At 45.9% G+C, this 12,287-nt stretch overlaps 1 protein-coding gene across 1 annotated transcript in view; it reads right to left on the reverse strand.

Moving 5' to 3' along the window:
• Positions 1–2,875: 2,875 nt before the first annotated feature.
• LOC137543805 (carbonic anhydrase 9-like) overlaps positions 2,876–12,287 on the reverse strand; it is a gene marked incomplete at its 3' end in the record, with an annotated part of 140,502 nt that continues 131,090 nt past the window's right edge. The window contains exon 3 of the mRNA XM_068264885.1: positions 2,876–3,046. Within this exon, the coding sequence (XP_068120986.1) occupies positions 2,876–3,046 (171 nt within the window). The remainder of the gene's footprint in view (positions 3,047–12,287) is intronic.

Raw genomic sequence — 12,287 nt, forward strand, 5'->3', positions numbered from 1 at the left:
TCTGATGTCCCTGCAGGTTGGGTGGTGTCACTTGTGTGTCCTCTCTCTGATGTCCCTGCAGGTTGGGTGGTGTCACCTGTGTGTCCTCTCTCTCTGATGTCCCTGCAGGTTGGGTGGTGTCACCTGTGTGTCCCCTCTCTCTGATGTCCCTGCAGGTTGGGTGGTGTCACTTGTGTGTCCTCTCTCTGATGTCCCTGCAGGTTGGGTGGTGTCACCTGTGTCCCCCCTCTCTCTGATGTCCCTGCAGGTTGGGTGGTGTCACTTGTGTGTCCTCTCTCTGATGTCCCTGCAGGTTGGGTGGTGTCACCTGTGTGTCCCCCCTCTCTCTGATGTCCCTGCAGGTTGGGTGGTGTCACCTGTGTGTCCTCTCTCTCTGATGTCCCTGCAGGTTGGGTGGTGTCACCTGTGTCTCCCCTCTCTCTGATGTCCCTGCAGGTTGGGTGGTGTCACCTGTGTCTCCCCTCTCTCTGATGTCCCTGCAGGTTGGGTGGTGTCACCTGTGTGTCCTCTCTCTGATGTCCCTGCAGGTTGGGTGGTGTCACCTGTGTGTCCTCTCTCTCTGATGTCCCTGCAGGTTGGGTGGTGTCACCTGTGTGTCCCCTCTCTCTGATGTCCCTGCAGGTTGGGTGGTGTCACCTGTGTGTCCTCTCTCTGATGTCCCTGCAGGTTGGGTGGTGTCACCTGTGTCCTCTCTCTGATGTCCCTGCAGGTTGGGTGGTGTCACCTGTGTCCCCCCTCTCTCTGATGTCCCTGCAGGTTGGGTGGTGTCACTTGTGTGTCCTCTCTCTGATGTCCCTGCAGGTTGGGTGGTGTCACCTGTGTCCCCCCTCTCTCTGATGTCCCTGCAGGTTGGGTGGTGTCACCTGTGTGTCCTCTCTCTGATGTCCCTGCAGGTTGGGTGGTGTCACCTGTGTGTCCTCTCTCTCTGATGTCCCTGCAGGTTGGGTGGTGTCACCTGTGTCTCCTCTCTCTCTGATGTCTCTGCAGGTTGGGTGGTGTCACCTGTGTGTCCCCTCTCTCTGATGTCCCTGCAGGTTGGGTGGTGTCACCTGTGTGTCCCCTCTCTCTGATGTCCCTGCAGGTTGGGTGGTGTCACCTGTGTGTCCTCTCTCTGATGTCCCTGCAGGTTGGGTGGTGTCACCTGTGTCCCCCCTCTCTCTGATGTCTCTGCAGGTTGGGTGGTGTCACCTGTGTCCCCCCTCTCTCTGATGTCTCTGCAGGTTGGGTGGTGTCACCTGTGTCCCCCCTCTCTCTGATGTCCCTGCAGGTTGGGTGGTGTCACTTGTGTGTCCTCTCTCTGATGTCCCTGCAGGTTGGGTGGTGTCACTTGTGTGTCCTCTCTCTGATGTCCCTGCAGGTTGGGTGGTGTCACCTGTGTCTCCCCTCTCTCTGATGTCTCTGCAGGTTGGGTGGTGTCACCTGTGTGTCCCCTCTCTCTGATGTCCCTGCAGGTTGGGTGGTGTCACCTGTGTCTCCCCTCTCTCTGATGTCCCTGCAGGTTGGGTGGTGTCACCTGTGTGTCCTCTCTCTCTGATGTCCCTGCAGGTTGGGTGGTGTCACTTGTGTGTCCTCTCTCTGATGTCCCTGCAGGTTGGGTGGTGTCACCTGTGTCCCCCCTCTCTCTGATGTCCCTGCAGGTTGGGTGGTGTCACTTGTGTGTCCTCTCTCTGATGTCCCTGCAGGTTGGGTGTTTGGTGTCACCTGTGTCCCCCCTCTCTCTGATGTCCCTGCAGGTTGGGTGTTTGGTGTCACCTGTGTCTCCCCTCTCTCTGATGTCCCTGCAGGTTGGGTGGTGTCACCTGTGTGTCCTCTCTCTCTGATGTCCCTGCAGGTTGGGTGGTGTCACCTGTGTCTCCCCTCTCTCTGATGTCCCTGCAGGTTGGGTGGTGTCACCTGTGTCCCCCCTCTCTCTGATGTCCCTGCAGGTTGGGTGGTGTCACCTGTGTCTCCCCTCTCTCTGATGTCCCTGCAGGTTGGGTGGTGTCACCTGTGTGTCCTCTCTCTGATGTCCCTGCAGGTTGGGTGGTGTCACCTGTGTCCCCCCTCTCTCTGATGTCCCTGCAGGTTGGGTGGTGTCACCTGTGTCTCCCCTCTCTCTGATGTCTCTGCAGGTTGGGTGGTGTCACCTGTGTGTCCCCTCTCTCTGATGTCCCTGCAGGTTGGGTGGTGTCACCTGTGTCCCCCCTCTCTCTGATGTCCCTGCAGGTTGGGTGGTGTCACCTGTGTCCCCCCTCTCTCTGATGTCCCTGCAGGTTGGGTGGTGTCACCTGTGTCTCCCCTCTCTCTGATGTCCCTGCAGGTTGGGTGGTGTCACCTGTGTGTCCTCTCTCTCTGATGTCCCTGCAGGTTGGGTGGTGTCACCTGTGTCCCCATCTCTCTCTGATGTCCCTGCAGGTTGGGTGGTGTCACTTGTGTGTCCTCTCTCTCTGATGTCCCTGCAGGTTGGGTGGTGTCACTTGTGTGTCCTCTCTCTGATGTCCCTGCAGGTTGGGTGGTGTCACCTGTGTCCCCTCTCTCTGATGTCCCTGCAGGTTGGGTGGTGTCACCTGTGTCCTCTCTCTGATGTCCCTGCAGGTTGGGTGGTGTCACCTGTGTCCCCCCTCTCTCTGATGTCCCTGCAGGTTGGGTGGTGTCACCTGTGTCTCCCCTCTCTCTGATGTCCCTGCAGGTTGGGTGGTGTCACTTGTGTGTCCTCTCTCTGATGTCCCTGCAGGTTGGGTGTTTGGTGTCACCTGTGTCCCCCCTCTCTCTGATGTCCCTGCAGGTTGGGTGGTGTCACCTGTGTCCCCCCTCTCTCTGATGTCCCTGCAGGTTGGGTGGTGTCACTTGTGTGTCCTCTCTCTGATGTCCCTGCAGGTTGGGTGTTTGGTGTCACCTGTGTGGCCGTTGTTCTTCAGTCTGAGAGACTCTTCTGGCCGGACGTCGTACCCGGAGAGGACGATGGGCTTGAGTTTGGGGTCATATCTGGTATCTTGTGTGTCCACATTGATGGGGGACTGTTCCTTCCCCCCACAGTCTGGGAAGTCCTTGTCCCACTCTGAGATATCTGTCAGGAGACACAAGACAGAAATGAGAGAGAAGTCAGACATAAAGAAACTACATGGATGTCACCTGAAAATTCAACATGTGGCTTCCTGATCACTGGGGGGATGGGAAACCCTAAATCTGTGTACACATGTGCTTCTCACCTACTCCTCAGCATCCCTTGTAGGGAGGAGGAAGGGGGGGGGGTAGGGGGGGGGGGAGATAGTGGGAAACCAATATGGAGGAGGTGTGTGGGGATGAGCAGGAGACCCCATGGAGAGTATACCGCCCTCTAATACTGTATACCAGTGGGGGTGTATATACAGGTGAGTATACTCTGTATACAGGTGAAGGTCCTCTGTATACCAGTGGGGGTATATATACAGGTTAGTATACTCTGTATACAGGTGATAGTGCTCTGTATACCAGTGGGGGTATATATACAGGTTAGTATACTCTGTATACAGGTGATAGTGCTCTGTATACCAGTGGGGGTGTATATACAGGTTAGTATACTCTGTATACAGGTGATAGTGCTCTGTATACCAGTGGGGGTATATATACAGGTTAGTATACTCTGTATACAGGTGATACTGCTCTGTATACCAGTGAGGGTGTATATACAGGTTAGTATACTCTGTATACAGGTGACAGTGCTCTGTATACCAGTGGGGGGTGTATATACAGGTGAGTATACTCTGTATACAGGTGACAGTGCTCTGTATACCAGTGGGGGTATATATACAGGTTAGTATACTCTGTATACAGGTGAGAGTGCTCTGTATACTAGTGGGGGTATATATACAGGTTAATATATACAGGTGAGTATACTCTGTGATGGTATATTTAGGTGAGTATACTCTGTGATGGTATATACAGGTGAGTATACTCTGTGATGGTATATACAGGTGAAGGTCCTCTGTATACCAGTGGGGGGTGTAAAAACAAGTGAGTATAAAGGTAAGTATACTCTGTGATGGTGTAGACAGATGAAGGTCCTTTGTATACCAGTGACAGAGTATATACAAGTGAGTATACTCTGTGATGGTATATACAGGTGAGTATACTCTGTGATGGTATATACAGGTGAGTATACTCTGTGATGATATATACAGGTGAGTGTACTCTGTGATGGTATATACAGGTGAGTATACTCTGTGATGGTATATACAGGTGAGTATACTCTGTGATGGTATATACAGGTGAGTGTACTCTGTGATGGTATATACTCTGTGAAGGTCCTCTGTATAACAGTGAGGATGTATATACAGGTGAGTATACTCTGTGATGGTATATACAGGTGAGTATACTCTGTGATGGTATATACAGGTGAGTGTACTCTGTGATGGTATATACAGGTGAGTGCACTCTGTGATGGTATATACAGGTGAAGGTCCTCTGTATAACAGTGGGGGTGTATATACAGGTGAGTATACTCTGTGATAGTATATACAGGTGAGTATACTCTGTGATGGTATATACAGGTGAGTGTACTCTGTGATGGTATATACAGGTGAAGGTCCTCTGTATACCAGTGGGGTGTAAATACAGGTGAGTATACAGGTGACTATACTCTGTGATGGTATATACAGGTGAGTATACAGGTGAGTATACTCTGTGATGGTATATACAGGTGAAGGTCCTCTGTATAACAGTGAGGGTGTATATACAGGTGAGTATACTCTTTGATGGTATATACAGGTGAGTATACAGGTGAGTATACTCTGTGATGGTATATACAGGTGAAGGTCCTCTGTATAACAGTGGGGGTGTACATACAGGTGAGTATACTCTGTGATGGTATATACAGGTGAGTATACTCTGTGATGGTATATACGGGTGAGTGTACTCTGTGATGGTATATACAGGTGAAGGTCCTCTGTATAACAGTGAGGGTGTATATACAGGTGAGTATACTCTGTGATGGTATATACAGGTGAAGGTCCTCTGTATAACAGTGAGGGTGTATATACAGGTGAGTATACACTGTGATGGTATATGCAGGTGAAGGTCCTCTGTATAACAGTGAGGGTGTATATACAGGTGAGTATACTCTGTGATGGTATATAAAGGTGAGTATACAGGTGAGTATACTCTGTGATGGTATATACAGGTGAAGGTCCTCTGTATAACAGTGAGGGTGTATATACAGGTGAGTATACTCTGTGATGGTATATACAGGTGAGTATACTCTGTGATGGTATATACAGGTGAGTATACTCTGTGATAGTATATTCAGGTGAGTATACTCTGTGATGGTATATACAGGTGAGTATACTCTGTGATGGTATATACTGGTGAGTATACTCTGTGATGGTATATACAGGTGAGTATACTCTGTGATGATATATACAGGTGAGTATACTCTGTGATGATATATACAGGTGAGTATACTCTGTGATGGTATATACAGGTGAGTATACTCTGTGATGGTATATACAGGTGAGTATACTCTGTGATGGTATATACAGGTGAGTATACTCTGTGATGGTATATACAGGTGAGTGTACTCTGTGATGGTATATACTCTGTGAAGGTCCTCTGTATAACAGTGAGGATGTATATACAGGTGAGTATACTCTGTGATGGTATATACAGGTGAGTATACTCTGTGATGGTATATACAGGTGAGTGTACTCTGTGATGGTATATACAGGTGAGTGCACTCTGTGATGGTATATACAGGTGAAGGTCCTCTGTATAACAGTGGGGGTGTATATACAGGTGAGTATACTCTGTGATAGTATATACAGGTGAGTATACTCTGTGATGGTATATACAGGTGAGTGTACTCTGTGATGGTATATACAGGTGAAGGTCCTCTGTATACCAGTGGGGTGTAAATACAGGTGAGTATACAGGTGACTATACTCTGTGATGGTATATACAGGTGAGTATACAGGTGAGTATACTCTGTGATGGTATATACAGGTGAAGGTCCTCTGTATAACAGTGAGGGTGTATATACAGGTGAGTATACTCTTTGATGGTATATACAGGTGAGTATACAGGTGAGTATACTCTGTGATGGTATATACAGGTGAAGGTCCTCTGTATAACAGTGGGGGTGTACATACAGGTGAGTATACTCTGTGATGGTATATACAGGTGAGTATACTCTGTGATGGTATATACGGGTGAGTGTACTCTGTGATGGTATATACAGGTGAAGGTCCTCTGTATAACAGTGAGGGTGTATATACAGGTGAGTATACTCTGTGATGGTATATACAGGTGAAGGTCCTCTGTATAACAGTGAGGGTGTATATACAGGTGAGTATACACTGTGATGGTATATGCAGGTGAAGGTCCTCTGTATAACAGTGAGGGTGTATATACAGGTGAGTATACTCTGTGATGGTATATAAAGGTGAGTATACAGGTGAGTATACTCTGTGATGGTATATACAGGTGAAGGTCCTCTGTATAACAGTGAGGGTGTATATACAGGTGAGTATACTCTGTGATGGTATATACAGGTGAGTATACTCTGTGATGGTATATACAGGTGAGTATACTCTGTGATAGTATATTCAGGTGAGTATACTCTGTGATGGTATATACAGGTGAGTATACTCTGTGATGGTATATACTGGTGAGTATACTCTGTGATGGTATATACAGGTGAGTATACTCTGTGATGATATATACAGGTGAGTATACTCTGTGATGATATATACAGGTGAGTATACTCTGTGATGGTATATACAGGTGAGTATACTCTGTGATGGTATATACAGGTGAGTATACTCTGTGATGGTATATACAGGTGAGAGTACTCTGTGATGGTATATACAGGTGAAGGTCCTCTGTATAACAGTGAGGGTGTATATACAGGTGAGTATACTCTGTGATGGTATATACAGGTGAGTATACAGGTGAGTATACTCTGTGATGGTATATATAGGTGAGTATATTCTGTGATGGTATATACAGGTGAGTATACTCTGTGATGGTATATACAGGTGAGTATACAGGTGAGTATACTCTGTGATGGTATATACAGGTGAAGGTCTTCTGTATACCAGTGGGGGTGTAAATACAGGTGAGTATACAGGTGACTATACTCTGTGATGGTATATACAGGTGAGTATACAGGTGAGTATACTCTGTGATGGTATATACAGGTGAGTATACTCTGTGATGGTATATACAGGTGAGTATACTCTGTGATGGTATATACAGGTGAGTATACAGGTGAGTATACTCTGTGATGGTATATACAGGTGAAGGTCTTCTGTATACCAGTGGGGGTGTAAATACAGGTGAGTATACAGGTGACTATACTCTGTGATGGTATATACAGGTGAGTATACAGGTGAGTATACACTATGATGGTATATACAGGTGAAGGTCCTCTGTATACCAGTGGGGGTGTAAATACAGGTGAGTATACAGGTGACTATACTCTGTGATGGTATATACAGGTGAGTATACAGGTGAGTATACTCTGTGATGGTATATACAGGTGAGTATACTCTGTGATGGTATATACAGGTGAGTATACTCTGTGATGGTATATACAGGTGAGAGTACTCTGTGATGGTATATACAGGTGAGTATACTCTGTGATGGTATATACAGGTGAGTATACTCTGTGATGGTATATACAGGTGAGTATACTCTGTGATGGTATATACAGGTGAGTATACTCTGTGATGGTATATACAGGTGAGTATACTCTGTGATGGTATATACAGGTGAGTATACTCTGTGATGGTATATACAGGTGAGAGTACTCTGTGATGGTATATACAGGTGAAGGTCCTCTGTATAACAGTGAGGGTGTATATACAGGTGAGTATACTCTGTGATGGTATATACAGGTGAGTATACAGGTGAGTATACTCTGTGATGGTATATATAGGTGAGTATATTCTGTGATGGTATATACAGGTGAGTATACTCTGTGATGGTATATACAGGTGAGTATACAGGTGAGTATACTCTGTGATGGTATATACAGGTGAAGGTCTTCTGTATACCAGTGGGGGTGTAAATACAGGTGAGTATACAGGTGACTATACTCTGTGATGGTATATACAGGTGAGTATACAGGTGAGTATACTCTGTGATGGTATATACAGGTGAGTATACTCTGTGATGGTATATACAGGTGAGTATACTCTGTGATGGTATATACAGGTGAGTATACAGGTGAGTATACTCTGTGATGGTATATACAGGTGAAGGTCTTCTGTATACCAGTGGGGGTGTAAATACAGGTGAGTATACAGGTGACTATACTCTGTGATGGTATATACAGGTGAGTATACAGGTGAGTATACACTATGATGGTATATACAGGTGAAGGTCCTCTGTATACCAGTGGGGGTGTAAATACAGGTGAGTATACAGGTGACTATACTCTGTGATGGTATATACAGGTGAGTATACAGGTGAGTATACTCTGTGATGGTATATACAGGTGAAGGTCCTCTGTATAACAGTAAGGGTGTATATACAGGTGAGTATACTCTGTGATGGTATATACAGGTGAGTATACAGGTGAGTATACTCTGTGATGGTATATACAGGTGAAAGTCCTCTGTATAACAGTGAGGGTGTATATACAGGTGAGTATACTCTGTGATGGTATAAACAGGTGAGTATACTCTGTGATGGTATATACTGGTGAGTATACTCTGTGATGGTATATACTGGTGAGTATACTCTGTGATGGTATATACAGGTGAGTATACTCTGTGATGGTATATACAGGTGAGTGTACTCTGTGATGGTATATACAGGTGAAGGTCCTCTGTATAACAGTGAGGGTGTATATACAGGTGAGTATACTCTGTGATGGTATATACAGGTGAAGGTCTTCTGTATACCAGTGGGGGTGTAAATACAGGTGAGTATACAGGTGACTATACTCTGTGATGGTATATACAGGTGAGTATACAGGTGAGTATACACTGTGATGGTATATACAGGTGAAGGTCCTCTGTATACCAGTGGGGGTGTAAATACAGTTGAGTATACAGGTGAGTATACTCTGTGATGGTATATACAGGTGAGTATACTCTGTGATGGTATATACAGGTGAGTATACTCTGTGATGGTATATACAGGTGAGCATACTCTGTGATGGTATATACAGGTTAGTGTACTCTGTGATGGTATATACAGGTGAAGGTCCTCTGTATAACAGTGAGGGTGTATATACAGGTGACTATACTCTGTGATGGTATATACAGGTGAGTATACAGGTGAGTATACTCTGTGATGGTATATATAGGTGAGTATATTCTGTGATGGTATATACAGGTGAGTATACTCTGTGATGGTATATACAGGTGAGTATACAGGTGAGTATACTCTGTGATGGTATATACAGATGAAGGTCTTCTGTATACCAGTGGGGGTGTAAATACAGGTGAGTATACAGGTGACTGTACTCTGTGATGGTATATACAGGTGAGTATACAGGTGAGCATACACTGTGATGGTATATACAGGTGAAGGTCCTCTGTATACCAGCGGGGGTGTAAATACAGGTGACTATACAGGTGACTATACTCTGTGATGGTATATACAGGTGAGTATACAGGTGAGTATACTCTGTGATGGTATATACAGGTGAGTATACTCTGTGATGCTATATACAGGTGAGTATACAGGTGAGTATACTCTGTGATGGTATATACAGGTGAGTATACTCTTTGATGGTATATACAGGTGAGTATACTCTGTGATGGTATATACAGGTGACTATACTCTGTGATGATATATACAGGTGAAGGTCCTCTGTATACCAGTGAGGGAGTATATATAGGTGCGTATACTCTGTGATGGTATATACAGGTGAGTATACTCTTTGATGGTATATACAGGTGAAGGTCCTCTGTTTACCAGTGAGGGTGTATATGTTATGGGGGGTGTAAATACAGGTGAGAATACAGGTGTATTAAGACTTCACTGAGGCGCTACACCTGCTATTGCCGAAATTCTGTTTTGTCCCCATGTTTATTGCCTGATGAAGTGGGCTGGGCCTGCGAAACGCGTTGCACTTTTTTGGGGTACTATTTAATAAATGTGCTATTTAGACAGTCTTTCGTGTCTGCTTTATGGAGGTAAGTCCACCGCTTCCTCCCAGCAAATTTTAAAGTTTTTATCTGCTTTTATCCTGCTGGCGCCTCTGTTCTCCTACTGCTATACCGTGTCCACCCCTGGTGGAGGGGTGATCTACCCTTTTTCGCATCTACAGAGAGCGACTTCTTATCCCTGAGTGAGGACAGGTCTAATCTCCTCACCTGCCTATACAGTGGTTGCCTGAGTGGTAACCCATGTTTGTGAGTATAATTTTCTCACGATAACCTTTACTTCATTTATGCTTAACATACTACACTATATTGGGCACTCGGTTTCTGTACACTCTGTGATGGTATATATAGGTTAGTATACTCTGTATACAGGTGAAGGTCCTCTGTATACCAGTGAGGGTGTATATACAGGTGAGTATTCTCTGTGATGATATATACAGGTGAGTATACTTTGTGATGGTATATACAGGTGAGTATACTCTGTGATGATATATACAGGTGAGTATACAGGTGAGTATTCTCTGTGATGGTATATACAGGTGAGTATACTCTGTGATGGTATATACAGGTGAGTTTACAGGTGAGTATACTCTGTGATGTTATATACAGGTGAGTATACTCTGTGATGGTATATACAGGTGAAGGTCCTCTGTATACCAGTAGGGGTGTAAATACAGGTGAGAATACAGGTGAGTATACTCTGTGATGGTATATACAGGTGAAGGTCTTCTGTATACCAGTGACAGAGTATATACAAGTGAGTATACTCTGTGATAGTATATACAGGTGAGTATAATCTGTGATGGTATATACAGGTGAATATACTCTGTGATAGTATATACAGGTGAAGGTCCTCTGTATACCAGTGGGGGGTGTAAATACAAGTGAGTATACAGGTGAGTATACTCTGTGATGGTGTAGACAGATGAAGGTCCTTTGTATACCAGTGACAGAGTATATACAAATGAGTATACTCTGTGATGGTTGTGAAGTTTAGAGGGGTCGCAGCCAGCACGCAGTACACAGATGTATAAAATAAAGTCCGTTTATTGTGCAGTAGAAGAAAAACAGCTTCAGTTCAGCAGTAACAAGTGGAAAATAAACAGCTTACTTCAGCTTTGTAATATAAAGTCCAGCAGGTTCAAACAAAGTTCATTTTTCATCAGGCCAATACCATACTAACAACAGACCAGGGTATGGTTTGGCTTCCATCAAGTGCTCCAATATTCCTTGTCAGGAGATTCCGTAGCAGACATGCTACTCCTCCAACACCTCTTTTCAGACTGCCTGTGAGGCTGCTTCTTAAGCATAAATTTGCATCTCATCAATACCATATTAGTGAGGCTCTCAGCCCCACTGACAACCAGGTGTGTACCTAGGTGGGATGGGAAGGCCCGCCCTTCCTTCCCTCCCATCCCAGGAGTCCGACCCTGAAAAGCAACTGCTTGCTGCCAAAATCCGGACTCCTTTCCTAGGACCACACAAGGTTTTAAAGTGACCATAGTCCAAATACCGGGGAAATGTACCTCCCATCTACTACCCAGCCCCGACGGCCCCTACATATCCCCCCCCTCTGCCTCAACCCAGAGGAGGTGGAGGCACATAGACCCACTAAACAGTGGACTCTGGAAAGGGCATCAGCGTTCTGGTGCACTTTACCCGGCCTATGTTCCACCACATAGTTGAATTCCTGGAGAGAGAGAAACCACCGGGACACTCTTGCATTCGTTCCTTTGTTCCTTTTCATCCACGCTAGCGGGGCATGGTCAGAGATCAACCTGAACTTCCTACCCAATAAATAGTAGCGCAGGGAGTCCAGGGCCCATTTTATGGCCAAGCATTCCCTCTCCACTACCGCATAGTTTCTCTCAGCGGCCGTCAGTTTCCGACTGAGAAAAACTATGGGATGTTCTTCTCCATCAATCACCTGTGACAGAACCGCCCCCAACCCCACATCTGAGGCATCTGTCTGCACTACGAATTCTCGAGTGAAATCGGGGGCTACCAGGACAGGGTGACTGCACAAGGCAGATTTCAGCTCCAAAAACGCTTTTTCTGTCTCTGCCGTCCACTGTATCATCACTGACTTCCGGCCCTTGGTCAAGTCAGTTAGGGGAGCTGCTAGGGTAGAAAAATTGGGAATGAACCGTCTGTAGTAGCCCACTATCCCCAAGAAAGCTCGAACCTGTTTCTTACTGAGGGGGCGGGGCCATT

This window comes from Hyperolius riggenbachi, unplaced genomic scaffold (genome assembly GCF_040937935.1).
Source record: "Hyperolius riggenbachi isolate aHypRig1 unplaced genomic scaffold, aHypRig1.pri scaffold_201, whole genome shotgun sequence".
NCBI classification, from domain to species: domain Eukaryota; kingdom Metazoa; phylum Chordata; class Amphibia; order Anura; family Hyperoliidae; genus Hyperolius; species Hyperolius riggenbachi.